Source organism: Pelodiscus sinensis, chromosome 2, assembly GCF_052426305.1.
Source record: "Pelodiscus sinensis isolate ZL-2025 chromosome 2, ASM5242630v1, whole genome shotgun sequence".
Classification (NCBI taxonomy): Eukaryota; Metazoa; Chordata; order Testudines; family Trionychidae; genus Pelodiscus; species Pelodiscus sinensis.
Window position 1 is genome coordinate 155458157 of NC_143053.1, and position 22411 is coordinate 155480567.

The 22411-nt window shown below is 42.0% G+C and overlaps 1 protein-coding gene across 10 annotated transcripts in view; it reads right to left on the reverse strand.

Moving 5' to 3' along the window:
• Positions 1-22411, reverse strand: part of FHOD3 (formin homology 2 domain containing 3) — a 592306-nt gene that overhangs the window by 520497 nt on the left and 49398 nt on the right. For all 10 annotated transcript variants that reach the window (XM_075921655.2, XM_075921653.2, XM_075921652.2 and 7 more), the window contains exon 2: positions 7573-7679. In XM_075921655.2, coding sequence (XP_075777770.2) covers positions 7573-7679 — 107 coding nt within the window. The remainder of the gene's footprint in view (positions 1-7572; positions 7680-22411) is intronic.

Genomic DNA, 22411 nt, shown 5'->3' on the forward strand with positions numbered 1-22411 from the left:
TATCTTGTATGTAACCCCGGGGACTGCCTGTATAGAACAAATTGCCATTACTAAATCATTTTGAGGTTACTAATGAGATTAAATCATTTTTTATGCATAAATAAAATTGACTCATTTTTCACGGTGCATCACTACAGGAAAAAATTAAGCTTAGCTGCTATAACTGCAACTTTTGATGCATTCGAAGGTTTGGGATCTTTTTAATATATTATTTTAATTTTGCATCTTTGTCTTTCCTAATGGTAATAACAAGTGCAAAAAGTAAAACTTTGAGCACGGTTTTGCCCTAAGACTCCTTGATGCTAGAATGATTTGTCACAAACACTTTAATACAATCTTTCTTTTAAATAAAAATCATATCATGCTACTCCCTGAGGAGTCTCCATCATTTATGCAGTGCTACTGGAAGATGCTTTGGTATCCTAAATCTTGGACTGTGTACCTTGCATGCTATCATTAGAGTTTAAGACATGCCCTTAAAAAGAAATTGGACCATAATATTCAAGTATGAATACATAAACTTCATTAAGCTTCTTGCTTACTAGTATACAATATAGCAAAGTAACAAAGAAAAAATGATAATTATCTGTTCCTGCTGCTTTTTAGAAAAAGCCAATCTAACCCAGTCTTCACATAATAGATGGTATCTTCTCAAGCAACTATAAAATAATTTTCAAGAAACAGAAAAAGAAAGTGTGTAAATGTATAGTACTTGAAAAATTGTATCCAATGTTCAATATGCCAAGGGCTAAGCCTATTTGTGGGGGAAAAACACCTGTGATTCCAAAGCCAAGCCCTTAGTGGTATAAAAGAAAAGAGTTGCACACTGATTGTTAAATTCTAACACACTGTCAATTAACTTTTCCTTTAAAAACATTTTTAAAATGGAACTTACTGTATCTTTCTTTAGTTTTTTTGTTAAAACTTCTATTTCTTATCTAGCTTTACTCTACCCTTTTCCACTTTTTTCTTACCAACAATAATAAATCCTGATCTATTGTTTCTGGGTTGTTTTCAGTGACAAGCTTTCCTCTTTTCTTTCTCTCCTCCCCTTTTTCATTATTCCCCTACACTGTGCTCTACCTTCTTCTCTATAATTTTTTTGTTCTTCCCACTTCTCTGGCAACACCTCCTCCTCTATTCTATGTACCCTGTGTCTCTCCCTGCCCCCCTACATTACAACTTCTCACTGATTCCTCTCTTTCTACTTGGTCAGATAGCACATGGCAAACAAATGTATTGTAGATTGACTGCCAGTTTGATGTGCACTAAATCTTTGTGTAGAGAAGCCCTCAATCTCTTTTTCATCCAACTTACTCCTGGCTTCTGCGAAGGTAGCTATAATGTGTCTTCACTAATAAACCTCCTCAACTACCATTTCTTGGACCTCCTCCATAGTGGATAGTTCCAGTTATTGTCTCTGCTGCTATGCCTAACTGTCCCAAGCAGAAATGGCGTGTTTAAGTGATCTGAAATTCTTGGTAGTTTCATAGCTGCCCACAGAGTTCTAAATGGCAGCAGTGAAAACTGCAGATTCAGGAAGATAAAACTGCATTGGCACACATTTTGTTGAAGCTTTCCTTCACAGCCCTCAGGGATAAAAACTTAAAACAAAAAAAGACTGGATGGATTCTGTAAATATTGTTGGCATCTACTCAGCAAAGATTTCTATTATATTCACCATATGTAACCGGGTTTTGTTTGGTTAGTTTTCCAACCCTGTATACAGGCATGCGTAATTTCTTTCAAAAATATTTTGATTGTGGATGAATAGATTCACAGAGATTCAAGAACAAACTAACCAAAACTTACATTGTCCTTTTTCTTGGAGAATGTTATTAATCCTTTCCATTGTGTACATACATACCTAATATATCTAGAGAGCACAAATCAATGCAGTATCTGGTCAATGAAGTATAGTGAAATAAGCTTTAGATAAAGAGCTACAGTACTTCTGACTTTCATAGACCAAAGAACTTCTCCAAGAGGAACAGGAACTACTTGTGGCAATCTGCAGATGACAGACAGCAATCCTGATTACTGTCACTACCTGATACTCTAGAAAGAGCACCACGTTCTGCAATACGTTACAGTTTAATGTTATGATGACTACAACTGGCATGCAGAGGACGGGAAAGTCAAGAAAGGGAATGTATGTCTTTGATGGACAGCTCAGCCATGCTTGACTCAATCCCCTCTTCTTCCAGCAAAAGCACACATTCACACCGGCTTCCGTAATCCCTAATCAGAATGAAACTTAGTCTGCTGCAAGAACCAATGGGGAACTTAACTGACCACTGTGTCCACGACAGTAGGGGATGTGCTCGCAAGTGACCACCCACATCATAACCAAAAGTCATGAGACAACCACGTACTGCTAGGGTCGTCAACTTTGTAATATTTAAAAACCAGATATTCAGCAAGCATGCTGAAACCTCTCCGGACCTGCTCTCGCCCCACTCATTTACCTCAACCCTGTGCTGCTTTTTTCCCCAAGGCCCTGCTCTAGCCTGCCACTTCCCCTCAGGACCCACGCCTGCTTGCTCCTCTTCTCTGTTCCTCCTTCCCCCCATCGCTGGCTGCTGTTCCTCTCCTTTCTACTGACAAAGAAAATTATAATATAATTATAGAAAAATACACTGTTCTTGAGATGGTGGGAGGGAGGGATTTTTCTTTTAGGTGATTATGTTAAGCAGGAACAAATGAAACAATAAACTCTACAATTGAGTGAACAAAGATTTTGCCAACTCACTGCCAATTAGGTTTGTTCAAATTATACAGAGTCTAAATGAATGGCAAGTAAATAGTTACAGGGCAACTGAAAAAAATATATGGTAGATTTCATTATAAAAAACACAGAGTTGTTGTTCAGCCCTACCTAATCAGAACTATAATACTACTTCTTGACTGATATAAAAAATGCATAGCAAAATCAGACTTCCTGCAACAAAACTTTTCTGTATCTTACATAAGAATAGCTCTATTGAATCAGCCCCATAGCCCATCTAGCCCAAAATCCTCTCTCCGACAGTGGCCAGTGCCAGATGTTTCAGAGGGAAAGAACTGGACAATGCCAAGAGATCCGCCCATTGTCCAGTCCTAGTTTCTAACAGTTGGAGGTTTAGAGACACCTGGCGCATTTGGTTATGTACCTGATCATTTTACCCCACAGTCATTAACGGGCCCATCCTTCACGAAGTTCTCTAATTCTTTTGAACCTAGTTACACTTTTGGTTTTCACAACATTCCCTGGCAATAAGTTCTATAGGTGGACCACATGTCATGTGAAGTAGTCCATACTTGTGTTGGTTTTAAATCTGTTGCCTACTGATTTAATTAGGTGTTCCTTTATGTAAAGGGGTAAATAATACTTCCCTACCCACTTTCTCCACACCATTCATGATTTTATAGACCATTCTCACATTCCTATTTACATTTATTTTCTTACCTGAACAATTCCAGTCTTTTCAATCTATCCTCATATGGATATTGTTCTACACCTATTCTTTTTTCCCTTCGCTGTATATTTTGCAGTCCTAAAATCTTTTTTTGAAATAAGGTAGCTAGAACTACCTACAGCATTCACACGGTAAGCGTACTATAGCTATATATACTGGCATTACGATATTTTCCATTTTATTATCTATCCTTTTCCTAACAGTACTAAACATTATCAATTTTTTGGACTACTGATGCACACTGAATGGGTGTCTGCAGAGACTATCCACAGTGACTAGAAGATCTCTCTCAAGTCTTATAGTCTTTCCGACTAATTTATTCATAACAGGTGATATTCCCTGAAACTCCTTTGGATCAGTCAAATTCTGCTTTCATTTACACAGGTATAGATCTGGAGAAACATCCCTGTAGCCAGTAGAGTTACTCCAGATATAGACCTATCTAGGTGAGAGAAAAGGCTGCCCATCAGTATAGTTTCAGAAATGTTATTTTTTTCTGACAACTTATTTTGCTGCAAAATATAATAATGAAATGTTCAGCGGCACACAATACTCAGCTGGTGTAAAACAGTATACTCCACTGAAACCAACTGTGGTTTCACATCGCATTATAACTTAAAAAATTAGTTAATTGCTTTCATGGTCTCAGTGCTATTTAAAGTATTCACGTAAAATATTTTTAGGAAATGTTAATGATAAGTTTGCACTTATATAATAGCACCTTCTATCTACAGATATGATATCTTTTACACCCATTAATTCAAAGGGGGCACTGAGCCTAAATTAAGGGAGACATATGCTACTAGCCCCATTCTCTAAGTCAGGAAAAGAGCAATCCCTAACAAAAAATGGGCAATACAAGAAACAGTAGAGCAGAATGTTAAATGACTGTTTTATAATGCCTCCCAATTGATAGCAGGCTCTGCTATGCAATAGGAGGTACTGTACTAAGCCTAATTTTCTAAATCAAAAAGACATAGGAGGCCAGTATCTTCAAAATAGTGATAGAAATGTAGCCGTGTTAGTCTGGTGTAGCTGAAACAAAATACAGGACTGTGTAGCACTTTAAAGACTAACAAGATGGTTTATTAGATGATGAGTTTTCGTGGGCCAGACCCACTTCCTCAGATCAAAAAAAAAATTCTGCATTTATTGAAGCAGCCTTTTATTTTGAAATAACAGGCAGCTTATTCCAACCTCCCAGTAACCCTCATTCCACAAGTATTAAGGGGAATTTCGGAATAGCAAGTTATTTCGAAATTTGGCACTGTGTAGACAGTGCCAAATTATGAAATAAGCGATTTCAAAATACACTCAAAATAAAGCTACACAAATTGTGTAGCGCAAATTGTGTATCTTATTTCGAGCTAAGGGTGCTGTGTAGGGACTAACCAAAAAAATGTATAGATAGTATCATGATCTTTCATGGGCACAACCCACAAATATAGAGCAAGAAGCCCAGAGGTTCAAATATAAAGCAGAAAAAGAGGGGAAAGTGGAAGGAAAACAAAAAAGAAACAAAAAAAACCCTAACCTGTCAATTAAAGTGTCCGTGTTAAATGAGTGAGCTGTTAAGTGCCCGATAGTTAGCCCATCCAGTTCATATCTTTGTTCAAGCCATGATAGTGTAAGATTTGCATATGAAGGCCAGTTCTGCAGACTTACTCTTTAGTTCAGTGTTTCTTAAACTTTTTGAGACCACGGAACACCAAACAATAATATTTTTTATGTGGATCACCTATGAAAATTTTCTTCTCCCCCCCCAAAAAAAATTGTCATCACACAAAAAAAGACAAAAACAAAGAAGTAACAAAAAAAAAAGAAGAGCTCACGGCACACCTGCGAGTTGTTCACGGAACACCAGTCTTCCGCGGAACATAGTTTAAGAAACACTGCTCTAGTTGATCCCTAAAATTACTTTGTAAGAGAATAGTAATTTTAGATCCACTAATGAGTGTCTGGGCAAGTTAAAATGTTCCCCAACAGGTTTGTGTGTGTTACCATTTTGAATATCTGATGTGTGTCCATTAACCCTTTGTTGTAGAGACTGTCCAGTTTGGCCAATATATCAGACTTTCCGGTTTGGCCAGAGGGGCATTGCTGGCACTTGATGGCAAATATCACATTAGTGGATGTGAAGTTGTACGTGCCTCTGATATGGTAGCTTATATGTGGTTAGGTCCTGTGATGATGTTGCTTGTGTAGATGTGCGGACAGAGCTGGCAACGGAGTTTATTGCAGGTAGGTTCCTGGGTGAGTGTGTTTCAGGTGTGATGCATGGTTGCTGGAAAGAATTTGTTTTAGGTTAGCGGGCTGTCTTTAGGCGTGGATTGGCCTGTCCCCCAAGGCTTGTGAGAGTGAGGGATCGTTTTCCAGGATATGTTGTAGATTGTTAATGATGCACTGGAGGGGTTTAAGTTGGGGGCTGTAGGTGATGACTAGTGTTCTCATTTTTTTTGTTGGGTCTATGTTAAAGAAGCTGATGCCTGCGTACTTGTCTGGCTCTCTCAATCTGTTTTTTTCACTTCCCCAGGTGAATATTTCAGTTTTAAGAATGCTTGATAGAGATCCTGTAGGTGTCTGTCTCTGTCTGTGGGACTGGAACAAATCTGGTTGTATCTTAGGCCTGGCTGTAAACAACTGATCGTGTGATGTATTCTGTATGGAAGCTAGAATCATGTAGGTAAGTATAATGGTTGGTAGGTTTCCAGTATAAAGCGGTGGAAATGTGGCCATCATTTAATTGCATTGTTGAGTCAACGAAGTAGTCCTCTTGTGTGAACTGGTCCAGACTAAGGTTGATGGTTGAGTAGAAGTTGTTGAAATTCCTGTGGAATTCTTCAATGGGCTCATTTCCATGGGTCCATATAATGAACATGTCGTCAATGTAACGTAAGTAGAGTAATGGTGCTAGGGGGCGAGAGCTGAGGAAATGTTCAAGGTCAGCCATAAAGATGTTGGAATATTGTGGGGCCAAGCGAGTGCCCATGACTTGAAGATATGTCCATGAAATGGCTTATCTGTGCTACTCCCAGACAGCAGCTACTATAGAGTTAAGTCAGTAAAAGTACAATAGAGAAGCTAATGGGAGGCAAAGAATGCCTGGGGAAAAATGACCTTCCTGTATGAGCTGTGAGAGAACTCCAGTGAAACCCTAGATAATCTTATAGTTTCTTTAAACTTGAGTTTATTTGTTTATGCAATGTAATTACAATCCTTTTGTTAGTACACACAATAGTATCTTGGGATAAAGTAAAATGCAGCAAAGAAAGAAATCTGTAACATTTTGAGACCGCAGCAAATACACTCTGTTATATCTCTATCACATAAATAACTAAGTACCTAGCAAGTCCGGATAAGCATAAACTTATCGGGTAGTCCAGTGGAGTACTGACTATTCACTCTTCTGGTTTGGAGCTCTCCCCACTACGGTTCTGCAGAGTAGCCCTTATAGACTAATTGTGTAGTCAATACAAATTGTATCGACTACATGATTAGCCAGATAACCGCAATTTAACATCCTTACAAATGCTGTTTCTAATGTTCAGTGTTTTTCAGTGGGAGATATTTATCATTGACAACGGTCTCACTGTGAACAATGCTAAGAAAATGGTTTTAAAAAAACAAAGTTCATTTGAAATTAGAATGTAAATTAAATGTTATTAATCATTTATATAGAGAGTGACAACCCAGTGACTTTTATCAACCAGAAGTACACAAATCTTGGTGAGATTGCAGGGGAAACACAAATACTACCGAGTTCTACATAGCAGAAGTAGGTAACCAATCAACGTAAACAGCAGAAATTATATTGGACTATTTGAAAAATGACCCATCGTAGAAGATTTCATTTGCTAAGAGTCTTTGTTCTGAAAAAGGCATAAAAGTGAAGAAAGAGTAAAAAAAAACAAAAAAAAAACAGGAGGGTATTTTACCTGTTTGCTTTTACAAAGGAAATTGACTGCAAATTCTTGTGAGTAAAGAAATAAAGATTAGATTTTTCTGTTTTCATATTTGACTCTCAAGGCACCAGTTTAAGTGCCCACAATTCCATCATTTCAACGTGTCCTGGTAAATGTGTCTTTCATTTAAATCTGATAAATATTTTACTTACCCAGCATCCTCCTGGAAACCTTCCAATTCATCCCTTTGCTCCGCTAAGGTGGATTCTAGATCCAGATAGGTACCATTATGGGATAGTTGCAGTGTACAGTCATCAAGCTATAAGGAAAAAAAAAACAAAATGGTGTAATTATTTGCATTTATAAATTACAAAAAGCTACCCTTCTTTTGTATAGTCCAAAGTTTTTTTAGAGCAAAGAAAGCAAAATCTTACAGCATATGTTCCAGATGAAGCACCTGTTCTCCACCATTTTAACTTTTCCAATACATTCTGAGGTCCTTATTGCACTCACTATTCTTCCAGCAAAGAAAGATAAGACAGCAGTCTCTTATTTGGAGGTCAATGCTAATCCTTACTTTTCTATCTGAGCTATTTGAATTACTAAACCCTTGGACTCCAACAGACACTGAGCACAAACTTTCTTCAGTGAAGTCTGCATCAGCTAGCACAGGCAGCAAAATGTTTGTTGGAAAAGGAGAGGAAGAGCAAAAGAGAGAGATAAAGTAATGAGGTCAGGCCAGATAGCTACAGGAAAGTAACAGAAAGCACATATATTAACCCCAGGTTAAACAAGTCCCTGTTTCCCCAGTAACCAAACAAGGTCTTACTTCCAGGTTAATTAAGACACCTGGAAGCAATCTAGAACCTGCTAGAACCAGATGAAACCGTTAGTTTTGGTTGGGACAACTGAAACCAATCAAGGGCTGGCTGGAACTGGTTAAAAGCCTCCCCTTTGGTCAGTTTCGTGGTGTTACAGGAGTGGTGAGAAAAGGATGCACTCTAGGAGAGCAGAAACAGTACAGAGGTTGTCACATACCAGGAGGGAGCCCTGCAGGTACAGAGGCAAGGGGCAAGGATAGAGCCCCAGGTGATTCAGAAATCTTTAGGAGGTAAACCTCTACTAGAAGAGAAAAGACTGAGATAAGAAATCTAATCTGTTGCCTCCATGTCCAGAGAGGCCACTAGAGATTTCCCCCTCCTTTCCGCCCTTGCTATGTCAATGATAACAGTGGCTATAGCTTGCATCTAAAGTAAATGTGTAGACTAAGCTGTAGTGAGCCACTGAGGTGAGCAATTAGAATGGAAGTTACTGTTGTCCCCAGATGGAGAGAGATAATACTCAAGCCTACTACTAACCAGAAGCACAAGACCAAACCTCTGTGTGAAATTAGGATATTTATCATGACAGACAGTCATGCACACTTCAGCTTTCCAGAGAATTCCATATTGCTGACTCAGGGAGAGATTCAAGAAAAAAAATCTAATGCTCAGATTAAAGATTATTTTAGGTTCTTGCTTGGGTCAGGAGGCAAAATGTATTTTTTTATTTATACCAGAGTAACTGTAATCACAATCTGTCTACCATCATTGCATTACTACTGAATCTAGGCTTTGAAAGATCTGTTCATTTTGTTCAGGTTTTTTCTTTGTAAAAAAAAAAAAATTGTTTTTGCATGAACTATTTATTCACAGTTCTCTCAACACATTCTTCTGGGAAGGTGACATTTAAATGGCCTGGCATACATAGAATGCTCAGTTTACAGGCAAGAAAAAATGTCAACAAATTAAATTTTTTGGTTACTAGAGATTTAAAAACCTACATTAAGATCCATAAGTACAGGTGCTACAATACTAATGCATGTATCATTTTGATGAAGGAGGAATGTCAACCTACACAAAACTGGAAATACAGTCTTTAGAAAAAAAGAAATGAGGCTAAGCAATACTCTGGGAATCTTTCCCCCAGTAGCCCAGGGTATCAACTGAAATGCTAATTTATTCATGCCAATGCCAAAAGGCAAACTACTAATTAGATAAATGTTCTGCTGTCACTATGGGGACTGGGAGATTTGCCCACACTTTCCAATTCTACTGCATAATTAGGAAAAAGGAACTGAGTTTTACTAACATCTGATGACTTTAGTTCATAAAGGCAAGACAAGAACAGGAAGTACCTGATGTGCTAGATGCAAGAAAACTGTTCATTCTGCCTATTTTCAATTCATCACCATAGTTTCAGTTGAATATGGTATTATTCATTCCTGTCTGAAAGTTTTGTACAATGTACCTAAGAACTGAAACTATGGTGATGAGGGGTGTGCATGTAAGTATTAAACTTCAGGACTTCAAGTGCAACTATTTCACTGAAGATGTGGCTCCTTTTCAACAGGAAAGGGGAAAATGAGATGGGGCGAGAGGGGAGTAAAGTAATTCCTACATAAAGGAGCAGGTGCTCAGATATCACTGTGCAGATCCCCTATGAAATATTAAAACAGATCACCTCATGTAGATTCACCCGTCCTCCCTTTACTCACAATTTCTCCCTGCACATACCAAGTAGGGGAAACTAGAAGCTGCAAATTCCCACTGGTGGTGCTTCTGCTAATTACTCACTCAGAAGGACTGGGGAATTACTTTCCCCATATCTGAAATGACATGAGTTTATAGCCACAAAACACCACCCTGCATTCCCAAGATCTGTGAATATTTCTAATGCTCTGTTATTTGTCTGGGTTGCCCATACAAAGGCCACATGCTCCTCTGCACAACTTTCTCCTCTTCGCTTTCTTCCAGAAAGTCACTGATGGTGTGCCTGCACAGCAGGGGTTAACTTGAAATAAACTACGCAAACTGAGCTACGTCAATTGCGTAGCTTATTTCAAAATAGCTTATTTGGAAATTGGGAACATCCACACCACACTTACTTTGAGAAAGAGCACTCTTCTTCCGACTTCCCTTACTCCTCATACAATGAAGGTTACAGGAGTCAGAGTCAGAAGTCCTCCAGCTTGACAGCATTTCGACATTATTTCGAAATAACTGCTTGCTGTGTAGATGCAGACTAACTTATTTCAAAATAACGTTGTTGTGTAGACGTACCCTCAGAGCACAGGAGAGACAGGCTCCCTATTATCAGTTCCTGTGCTTCACCTGCAATAGCACCTAGCTGTAATAGTAGGGAAAGTCCTGTCCAGCCCAAAGAGCTCAAACATGTCCACTGCAGATGGAAGTTTTAGGGAATTTAGCTGAGATGTCTCTTCCAAGCATGTGCAAGAAGCTTTTGGAAAACTGCTGTTTACTTTGCCAAATTTGGGCAGATTTTCATAGGCAGAGGAAAAGGCACATCCCTGATGCAAAGACCACCCCACTGCCAAATTTCAAGTTCCTGTACCAAAACATGGGAGTGCTAAAGCTTCTAAATGAAAATGTCATCAAAAAAATTTAAAATATGCAAACAATATAGTTTTCCCTAGCCACTTTTTCAGAAACACCTGAATTGTTTTGGCTGATTTTTGGGGGGGGGGGGAGGAAGAGGAATTTAGCCAGATGCAATCACCTGGAATGGAACATTTCAGCCCAAATGGTTATAGTTTGGAAAGCTATAAGCAACTGTAACAGGTTCTTACAAAGAGAAACTTCTTATTTTGGAAATCTGTCTATAGGACCTATTAATTCAGTGAATTCTGTGTATGTTTCTTTACCAAGCTGCAAAACTTCATTTTGAATGTGGAGACCAACTGCATTCACTGTGAGCTTTAGTGCCATTTTGGACTGAAATTTCAAGAGAGAGCTGTTAACCCAAATGTCCTACCACTGATATGCAATAGTACTTACACAAGAGACTATGAGAACTGGTTTATCAGGCAAAAAGTAACTTGTGATCACTAAATCACCTCGTAGGATCTCTCTGGTCACCTGTTGAGACTGAACAAGGAGTAAGACCCTGACTACCAGACCACAGATGGTTCTCCTAAACTAGCAAGGGAAGGGAGATACCCATAAAGGGTTTACACTTTTCATATGGATCTCTTTGTTACTTTTGTGATTAAGTAAAGAGCAGGAGCATTGTAGAACTGCAAAATGTATGCTTTCTATGCTACAACTGCCATTTGAAAGTAAAATGTAGCCCAAATGATTCACACCTTCAGTGGGATTCTGGAAGAGGGTATGTTTAAATTACACTGACCATCTGAAGAGTCTGCACTCAACTCAGGGATTAGGCAGATGAGTCACATGGAGCCAGCTCTCAGGAGGATCTGTTACACACAAGGCCTGCATTCAGAGAGTCTTCCTAGGGATCCTAAGTCTGAGACAGTGATCCAGGGGCAGGTTTCCCCTAACAGAAGTCTGATGGGTTGCAGGCCAGGTTAAGGTAGGCAAGCTTAATTATATGTAGTGTTGCTGATCCTGCCTATAATACATACACGGTAGGGCTGTGTCTACACTGGCATGAATTTCCGGAAATGCTTAAAACGGAATACTATTCCGTTTTCAGTTTTTCCGGAAAAGGAGCGTCTACATTGGCAGGCTGCTTTTCCGGAAAAGCCCTTTTTCCGGAAAAGCGTCTGTGGCCAATGTAGACGCGCTTTTCCGGAAAAGAGCTCTGATCGCCATTTTCGCGATCGGGGCTTTTTTCCGGAAAAGACTACTGGGCTGTCTACACTGGCCCTTTTCTGGAACAGTGTTCCGGAATAAGGACTTATGCCCGAGCGGGAGCAGAATAGTTTTTCTGGAATAGCGGCTGATTTTGTCCAGTAGAGCATCGTTGCTTTTCCGGAAATTCAAGGGCCAGTGTAGACAGCTCGCAGCTTATTCCGGAAAAGCGGCTGATTTTCCGGAATAAGTGGCCCAGTGTAGACACAGCCTAGATGTTTAATATACCGCCATCTATCTGATTTAAGGTCAGCTCCTTTTCAGCTAAACCCTGACTTTTTTCTAATTTGATATTTTTCTGGCCTACATAATAATTAAGTTGTTGTATGACCACAATAAAACAAAGAATTTTTTAAAATGAGTTTTCTGTTTTTCTGTGTGTCAGTATCTCAATTATGAAAGCTGCTGAATGGACAGCTCTGGAAACTGAAATTTTACCATTTTCTATTTATTGTCAGGATTATCCTACCATTGTCAGGATTATCCTACCATTTTCTATTTATTGTCAGGATAATGTTTCCAATGTGCATTACTTTGCATGTATCAGTATTGAATTTCATTTGCCCTTTTGTTGCCCAGTCATCTAGTTTTGTGAGTTTTTTTTTTAATAACTCCTCACATTTTGCTTTAAACTTAACTATCTTGACTAATTTTGTATTGCCTACAAATTTTGCCACCTCACGCTTTAAACCTTTTTCCAGATCCTTTATGAGTAGGCAGAATAATAGGAGTCTCAGTACAGATCTCTGAGAAGACCTTCCTTCTTTTCTTCTGTGAAAGGCAACCGAAAAATGTAGTCAATTAAAAAATGTAGTCAATTAAAATTTCAAAACCAAAAAGTATTTTAAAAGCGTAACTTCTGTTGTTTCTTTACCTATACCTGGTCTGTAAAAGGACAAGGATACCTTTGACCCACATGGAAACTGAAAGGAGCTATTTGCATGATCAGGACCCAGATGTTCAGCTTCCACTCCAGCTCTTCTGACATCATCATTTCAGTAATTCTCTGGTCACCATGCTTAAAAAAAAAACCCACTCCTGAGATTTGAATGTAAATCTCAAGCAGACAAGTAGGAAATAGAATTCTCTTATTTTCTTTTAAAACTATAAGAAAACAAAAAACATGAGATGCCAACATATTCTTTTTTTATTTCACGGGTAATCTTTAAAAATTAGTTTTGGTGGAACTCCCTATTTCTTTGTGCTAAAATGATTTTTACTGCAAGGCTACTGAGCTCAATAGGACTCATCAACATAGCTTTATCAGCAGTACAAAGGCAGTGAAAATTTCTCAGCTCTTGAAAAAAAAAAAGTCATGCCCCATTTCTCCACACCATGTAGCTCTTATTGCTAAGCAACTGAAAAAGCTCCTAGTTTCCTTAAACTCTGCAGCTCTTTCTAAATGCTGCACTGAAAGGAACAAGGAGCAAGAGGGCAAAAATAACAATAGGAAGGAAAGCAGGCTATTAGCCAGCTACCTGAAGACAATTAAATGCCCATGTCCCCTTTGGAAAGGACAATGGAAACTCATTCCTGCTTTGAATAAAACTAAATCTTAGCCAGGTTGCCTGTGGGTTTGGCTTTGGGGTTTTTTTTTTGTTTTTTTCTTTAACTATCTTTAGATCAGTGTTTCTTAAACTTTTTAAGACTGAGGAACACCAAACAATTTTTTTTTATGAGGAACACCAAGGATTTTTTGTTGGAGGGGGGGAGGTTGGAGGAAAGTTATTAAAAAAAAAGGTCGCCTTCCCCTTTAAGGGTGGCCATTTTGAATTCTGTTGGTCTCCACGTCTTCGCAGCACACCTCCGACTGCCTCGTTGCACACCAGTGTACCACGGAACACAGTTTAAGAAACACTGCTTTAGATCCTTGTTGTCCAAGAACTAAAATTGAAAGGTGGTTGGCGGGGAGGGCGGAAATGGAGCATTTGCACTAACACATTAGCCACATGTATTGAGATTGAATAATATTAATTCTACTTATTCAAAAAGCCTAAAGGGTCAATAAGTAACATAAATGCAACATAATTTTTACCACACCGACAGACACTTCAGAGAAGTTGTTTTTCTGCAGAATAATTAACTAGGTTGTAGAGCAGAGATGGGCAAGACCCTTGTAATTTGGCCCAGGGCCTGTCCCGCTGGGATCCCAGGCATGGATCAGCTCTACACTGCTCAAAGTGGTTTGCTTCTCCATGTGGCGCTCCACACCATGCACAGGGAGGACATGGGAACCGAGAGTTTGTGCTGGGAGCAGGAGGCAGTGCGTGAAGCCTCCCTCTCTCCTGGTGTGTGGTGCATATGCACCAGTCTGGGGCTGCTGGCAGACAGGGAACTTGCCTGAAAGTCCTACTTGGCTCCTGACCAGGAGCCGCCTAGGTAAGTGCCTCCCATCCAGAGTCTGCCTCTAGCACCCCATCCACTCCCACACCCCAACTCCCTTCCCGAAGTCATGACCCCCTCCTGCCCCAGGTCACTATGTAAACCCTCTGCACCACCCGCCCCGTCCCTCAGGTCACAGCTTCCTCCCACACCCCCTTTTACATCCCTCCCCCAGGCCAGAATCCTCTCCTCACCCATAGCCTGTCCCAAACCATGCACCCCAAACCCTTCCCCAGATCACAAGCCCCTCCTTCACCCAAACTCCCACTCAGACCCTACAACGTCTCTTGAATGCCAGTCCCCCACTCTAAGCTCACTTCTGCATCCAACTTCCATCCCAGACTCTGCACCCCCTCCACAGAAAAGGGCTGCCCTTGACCACTTACCAAAATCTTGGAGTAGCTCCCCCATCAAAAATTATTGACCTCCCCTACTATAGAGCTTGAGTATAATGAGTCTTTCCTTGCCCTGTTCTAAGTTCTCTGTCCCAGGCGACTGACAGTCAATTTGGCAAGAGTCAGGATGATTTATACCAGGACTCACTGAGGCTCCATTTTATTTTTTAAAAAGAAAGCTGACCCAAATTATTATAGAAAAAAATCGGAGGCCATAGGATTGTATTTTTCAGCAAGCAACTTATCAAATAAACCCCACACCCTAGGTTTTGATAGCTGTGTTTACTAAATCCATGCATCTCAAATGATTGTCATGCACGCTCTGAAGTACCGATCAGAGTAAACACTTTCAAGGTTTTATCTTTCATTTAAATTAGTGATGGGAAATTTCCAGAAGATTTAGTTTAGATAATCACTGAAGGTTCGAAACCAAATTCATACTTGGTTCAAGCCCACTGTTATTTATGAAGTTTCAACACTGGCAAATACAGTATATCTGATACTTACACAAACTACTTGACTTGATTCTGCAATACAGAACTATAAATATCACAACAAGACACTCTTATCACTTTTCTGATTCTTCTAGATGGAATTGTCATAACTTCTCCTGCTGCGTGTTGTCAATTTTTGTCCCGCAGGGTACTAAGATGAACAGAGCTGATGAATAAAAGGGGAGCTGTTTATTTTAAAGTTATCTGATAGTTTCACACATAATAAAATGTTTGATTCAGATTACTGTTTTTTGGAAAAGGGTCTCACAATTCTTATCATAGCCAAATCTCTTCACTTATCCCTAATTTAAACCATTATTAGATGGCAATTGCTCATACTAATTTGGGTATGCTTTTTCTCCATTTAAACAGTGCTTTTTACAGTGTGGAAAAACTACTGATTGTAACATACAAAATTAAATTGCTTTATTGATTAGGGATGTGAACAACTAGTAGTTATCCAATAAGCAAATACTTACTGGATAGTCAACACACTAGTCAACTAGTCGCTTCCTCCCACCTTGCTGCCTCTATCAGAAATAGGCAGCAACTGGGGGGGAGGGGAAGGAGAGGGTGCTTCAAAGCAGAAGCACTGCATGGAGCAAAGGGACAGACCCTGGGCTCCATGTGGCACTGCTACTTTGAAACACCACATGAAGTCTGGGCAGATGGCCCCAGCTCCATGTGGTGTTTCAAAGCGGCAGCGCTGCGTGGAGCCCAGGGTCTGCCACTATGAAACGCCGCATACAGCCCGGAGCCAGCTGAGGACTGGACTCAGGCTGCACACAGTGTTTCAAAGCAGCAGCTCTGATTCCGGGCTCCATTCGGTGCTGCCACTTTGAACTGCCGCAGGGATCACCAGGCCAGCGGGGGACTGCCTGAGTCTCCCGCTAGCCTGTGCTCCCCACAGCAATTTTGCCTTTGAAGCAAAAGCCATGGGGCTGCTGCTACACTTCAAAGGCGGAGGTGCACTTATTGACTAATCGAATAGTCGATGCAAATTGCATCCACTATTCAATTAGCCAGTTAATCTAAATTTAACATCCCTATTATTGATAGGTGTTTCTTATAAAACATTTTGAGTCTTACTGATAGTATATATTACCAGCTTGTCATGTTTGCACCTTTTTACTTCTCAGTTTTTCACTATGCTCCTTTCTGGATCAATTGTTTCTGCAGTGGAATGACAATCCTGTTCCTGAGAACCTATGTATGCCAATTTTGTGCTTGCCTGAGCTGTTTCCCCACCACCTCCTCTACTAACCCTTCTTGCCAAAGATGGAAAAGCGCCTACCAACAACTCAGATTTCACATCTACATAATTTTGAATTGTGCAAAGGTCTTACTGATCCATCATTGCGTGATTTGTTAACAGAATTCTAATAGCCTCTCTGGATTTTAAGATCAAAGCGGTTGTCATTAAAGCATTTGAACGAACAACTAATGGAGACACTTTTATTCTGTATTCAGAAAGAGCTGTGTTTTGATCAATATGCTTTCATTAACATTATTACAGTTCATCAGATGTATAGGTTTTCTGCAGCTGCATATGACTCAGCCTTTGAAATGGGAGAGATGATTGCTACTGTCACTGATTGTCAATAAGAAACCCAGACAGAAGAAAAAAAAGTTTATTATTTTAAACCAATGGCGAGTGCGAAAGATCTTGTATATTTCAGTTTTATTTACTACTGTGCATAGCACAGGAATGAGGGGAGCACCCAAATGAAATTAATAGGTAGCAGGCTTAAAACAAACAAAAGGAAGAACTTCTTCACACAGCACACAGCCAATCTGTAAGGCTTCTTTACTAGGAGATGTTGTGAAGACCAAAACTATAATAGGATTCAGAAAAGATTTAATAGATTCATAGAGAATGGGTGCATCAATGGCTATTAGCCAGGATAGACAGGAATACAGCACCATGCTCTGAGTGTCTCAAGCCTCTGGTTGCCAGAAGCTGGGAGTGGACACCAGGGATGGACCACGCGATGATTGCCTGTTCCAGTGGGGCTGACAGGTGTGGCAGAGAGTAGGCTTCATGCCCTAGGAAGGGGCAGTGCCTCAGGCAGAAAGGGTGGCGCCAAGGGTAGGTAGCCTTTAGTTCTGGCCAGACCACAGTGCTCCCCCCCCCTCTCGCCCCCACACACACATCTCTCGGAGCCACATGGAGTGGTGCTCGGCAGAAATTCAAAGGGGTTCACAACTCCAGCTACCGAAGCAACAGCAGTGGCAGCCGAAAGCTCCAGGTCCCTTTTAATTTCTGAACCCTGGAGCAATTGCCCCCTTTATTTCTCTCCTCCCCGTTGGTGGGCCTGGTCATTCTCTCTGAAGCACCTGGCATTGGCCACTGTCAAAAGACAGAATAATGGGCTTGATAAACTATTGGTCTGACCCACTATGTCTGTTCTTATATTTTTGTGTGTGTTCTTATTACCATCCCTATGTATCCTCCCTGCTTAGGAGCAACTAGTCAGAGAAGAAATTTTATTTTATGTATTTGTGTAAACAAAAATATATTTTACCCTCGCATATGTGATTTTGTTTCTTAGAGATTTTTCTTTGGTTTGGTTTAAACAAATTATGTAACTTAGGATCATAAACGTTTTAAAAACAAAGAAAACAAAAAGAAAATCACAAAAAAATCTCCGCAATGCTCAGATTGCCACTTATGGTCTGCATCATGCGGTAAGGTCCACAAGAGTAAACCTCTCGACCCACGCAAAGTTCCACTGGCTTCATAATCACTGCAGGAACACGACCTACATTTGGGAAATAATGGGCTTGGTAGTATGGACACTCCGCTTGGTATTTCACAATAAGGGTTATTTCACCGTGCAGACCAGGTCTAAATGTTTGATTCTAGAGACATGTTCCAAGGACGACAGTCTAGGACCTGGTAGAACAGGGATTTTTTTAAGTATGATGGTTACAATTGTAACCACCTAGCATGATTATAAACAGTATACTGAGAGGTAGGGAAAGTGGTTCAAAATATTTCCAATGAAACATGAAACTGAATAAAACTTGCCTGGTCACGGGGCCTTTTCTTGTTTTTTAATGTTAAGTCATAAAAGCTTAATCTAAATTTCACTAAAATTTTAATCAAACCATGAAGAACATGGGAGCTGACAGTTTCTGCGGGCCACAGGACAAGGAGTATGGGGGCTGCCAGTCCCTTACCCATGGAAGGGGTGGGGCCTGGGGTGAAAGGAGCAGGGCCACAAGCAACCAGTCCTCAGTGCCTCCTGGACTGGTAGCAGCAGAGAGTCCCCGGGCCCCTTTGAATCTCTGGGCCCTAGGGCAATTGCCCCTCTCACACACACCCTGTTGGCGAGCCTGATGCAGAACGACTAGTTTCAATATGAAACCAGCCAAAATTCAACTGCTTCAATTTAGTTGTGTATCAAGAGCTGGGGTTTGTTCAATCGAAACACCCAAAGCTCAATTTAGGAGTCTAAAACCAGAACGCCAGGAAAAGTGTTTTCTGGTGTGTCAGCACCCTAAATTAAATGTACATATTCAGAGATTTTTTTTTTTTAAGGCTAACACTATTGTATCTGTCTGTATATCACAGTTACTTTTTGGCTTGCAGATTCCATATTCGTATATTTTTTCACACCAGTGCAGCTTTTCCTAACTAAAAATAATCAGAGTTAGGTCTAGCAGATAATGTTACATAGAGTTCTTTGAGTGACCAGAGGGGAAAACAGCTATAAAACCAGAAAACTTTTTTTGGAATTACATAACTTTTTGGCTGATGCACAAAGGGTGCCTACAGCGGACATGCTCAAATTACTATTTGATGGGAATAAATGAGAAGGTATAAGGAAATGGAAATAATTTTGTTCTCTCAGACAGACATATACTACGAAAGGGGGGAAAGGATTAGCTTCTATGGGCTGTGTCATTTTGGGGATCTTTTTTTCTCAATTTTTGTTTAAGTGTAGGAAAATCTCTGGGCTACAACTACTATAAACATGTTTTTAAATATAATATGAAACACAGGAAAGCTGAAATCAGATACAGTTTGAGAAATGTGATTTCATCTGGCTTTTTTCCTTATTCTTTAATTTATGATACCCATGGAGCATTTCAATTTTCCAAATATTTTCTGAAGTCATGTGGAATTATTCTACGACCTGCAATCTCTCCTCCTCAATGGTGTCCCTAGCACTCATATTTCCATCAGCAGGTTATTCCTTCCATCCTCCACTTTGTTAAAGACTCAGCAGGATAGCCATGTTAGACTGCAACTTTAAAAACAAGTGGTCCTTTAGCACCTAAGGCCATGTCTACACTAGGAAATTATTTCAAAATAACTAAAATAGACATCATAATTCCCGATTTAACAAAATTGAAATAGCGTGTCCCCACTATAGGGAAGCATTGAAATTAGTGAGAATTATTCTGAAATAGCGCGTCCACACAGATTGGAGTCTTCCTCGGACTTAGAACCTCCGGAAGCATTTTGGAGAGGGCACCAGGAGGGCGGATACTCCCTCTGGCTGCTTGGTCAGGCAAGCTGTGACATGTGCTTTCAGGGGCTCCTCTATATGGCTGCATCTCAAAAGCCACTCCTACACTGTCTCCTCCCTGACAGGACCCAAAAGGGATGCAGTGGGCATGCGCCTTCTCATGGTCTGGTTGCCCTTGTGGATGCCACAGCCCGCACACCATGGGGACAGAATTGCTGCAAAGCAGTGGTAGGCTCATGGGCCTTGTGCTGTGCCTCATGACGCAGTACTTCCAGACTGTTCGCATGTTGCTCCAGCAGGACAAGGACCAGGACCAGGACCTGCAGGATAAATCCCAGCATGGACCGCAGGCCACCCAGGACCAGGTACTCCTGATGCTGCACATGCCCCTCACTCCCCTGGACACTGAGGAGCACTGCTTCTGGAAGGGGGAGACAAGCTCGGACTGGTAGGACAGCATCGTCCTGCAGGTACGGGATGACCAGCAGTGGCTGCAGAACTTCTGCAAGCTCACCCTACTGGACAGCTACCACTCTGCTGGGAACCAGTTCAGTGTGGGGAAATCCAGTTGGGGCCATGCTCATGCAAGCAGTGAAAGTAATCAACCAAGTGCTGCTATGGAGGGTCGTCACTCTGAGGAGCGTAGATGCCATTGTTGATGGCTTTGCCACCATGAGCTTCCCCAATTACAGGAGGAGGCCACAGATGGTTGTGACGGGGAGAGGCAGCCCCAAACTGAATCCGCAGGCCCCGGCCAGGGTTACCTACCCCCAGCCCTACCGAGCATGCCCAGGCTGCAGCTTAACTATAAAAGCCTGGGGAAGGGCTCAGTCTGGGTGGGCAGCCGGAGGAGAAGGACCTATGCAGCGAGCGCCTGACCAGCAGCGACCTGAGACCCCAGAAGAAGTCAGCAGAGATGCCAAGGCGCGTTGGTGCATTGCAGAGGCTGCCTCTCCCGCCCTGGGAACCTCAGTGTATTTCAGCAGGACTTCCCCGCTGAGGGAGTGGCATGCTGTCCTGTCACTCACAGAGCCTTGGGCTGGGACCCGGTGGAGTAGGGTGGGCCCGGGTCCCCCTACCTGGGTTGCGGCCCTGCTAGAACCCTGTTCTGCCAGCGCAGGCCTTGCCTTAAAGACCCACACTGAGACTGAGTTTGTGGACTCAGGCCGGAGGGCCTTGCCGTAAAGGGCTATACTGAGACTGTACTCAAGGACTTGGGCAAGTGAGCCAGGTTCTGGAAGGGTAGTCGGTAGTATCTGGGTTTGTGGACTTGGGGTTCCTCCCTGTCCACCAGAGGAGATGGGAGGGAGCACCCCACCACAATGGCGCACACATCCCCATCCTGGCTCCCAACCAGCGGGCTTCAGACTTCATCAACAGAAAAGGGTACTTCTCCATGGTGCTGCAGGATCACAAGGGATGCTTCACCAACATCAATGTCAGCTGGTCGGGAAAGATGCACGATGCCCACATTTTCCAGAACTCCTGCCTTTTCCGACAGATGCACAGTGGCATGTTTTTCCCTGACCGCACCATCAGAGTTGGGGAGGTGGACATGCCCCTAGTGATCCTACCCCTTGCTCATGAAGCCCTACACGGCCAGCCAAGACCCCTCCAAGGAACACTTCAGCGCCAGGCTGAGCAAGTGCTGCATGGCCTTCGAATGTGCATTTGGCCATTTAAAGGGGAGGTTCAAGAGTCTCCTCACTCGCCTGGACCTCGGCAAGCGCAACATCCCTTTTGTGGTGGTGGCCTGTTGTGTGCACCACAACCTATGGGAGAGCAAGGGAGGACTTTTCTCCTCTCCCAGCCTCCTTTCCCCTGCCCTCCCTTCCCACTTTCCCCCTGCCCTGCAGAGTAAATAATAAAGTCATCTGCATTAATAAAACAGGACTGTTAATTGGGGGAGATGTATAACAGGTTAGAGACTGGGAAAGAACATGGAATGGGGGAGAGGAGAAGGGAGCTCAAGGATGGGTCTGGGAGTGGCGCCTGCTTCTTGTGTTGTCGGGAGGCTTCATTTGTCCGAGAGGTCCCAAGGCCCCATGTTCAGGGGCCCTATCAGGCCCTGGGGAGCCTTGGAGGGGAAGCCATGGGGAGAGGTGGGAAAGTGTCTGGTGGCTTGCTCCATGTACGATGCCATGCGCTCCATCACTGTGGCTGGCAGCACCGGTATATCAGCTGGTCCCAGGTGACCTTCCTTTGTTCCTGGTGGGCCGAGTGCTCCTCCCAGTTGGTGGCTTTTCCTCGAGGCCCCAACTGAGGGACTGGCAGGCTGGCCATTTGTTCACGCATCAGATCCTCCCAGGAGCATTTTCTCCTGCAGATCTCGCAGAGTCACGTAAATGGCAGGGAAGGTGGCACCAAGTTTGCAGCTGACCCAGCTGTGAAGAAAAGTTACAAGGGCAGTCATCCCAGGAGACACAGTGTATGAAGCCTAGCCCTCATCTCTGAGCCAACTGTCTCGGTTCAGACGATGGCAATGTGCTTCGAGCATGGCCATAAATTGCCTCGACAGCAAGCACTTTTCAGCAGGGGGACCGATGTCCCAGGAGAGCATTGAAATACCCAAGGCCCAGGCACAAACAGGCGTAGGAAGCTGCCAGCCAGGCCAGGAGCCTGCAGGCAGGAGGGTGGGATGAGGCGG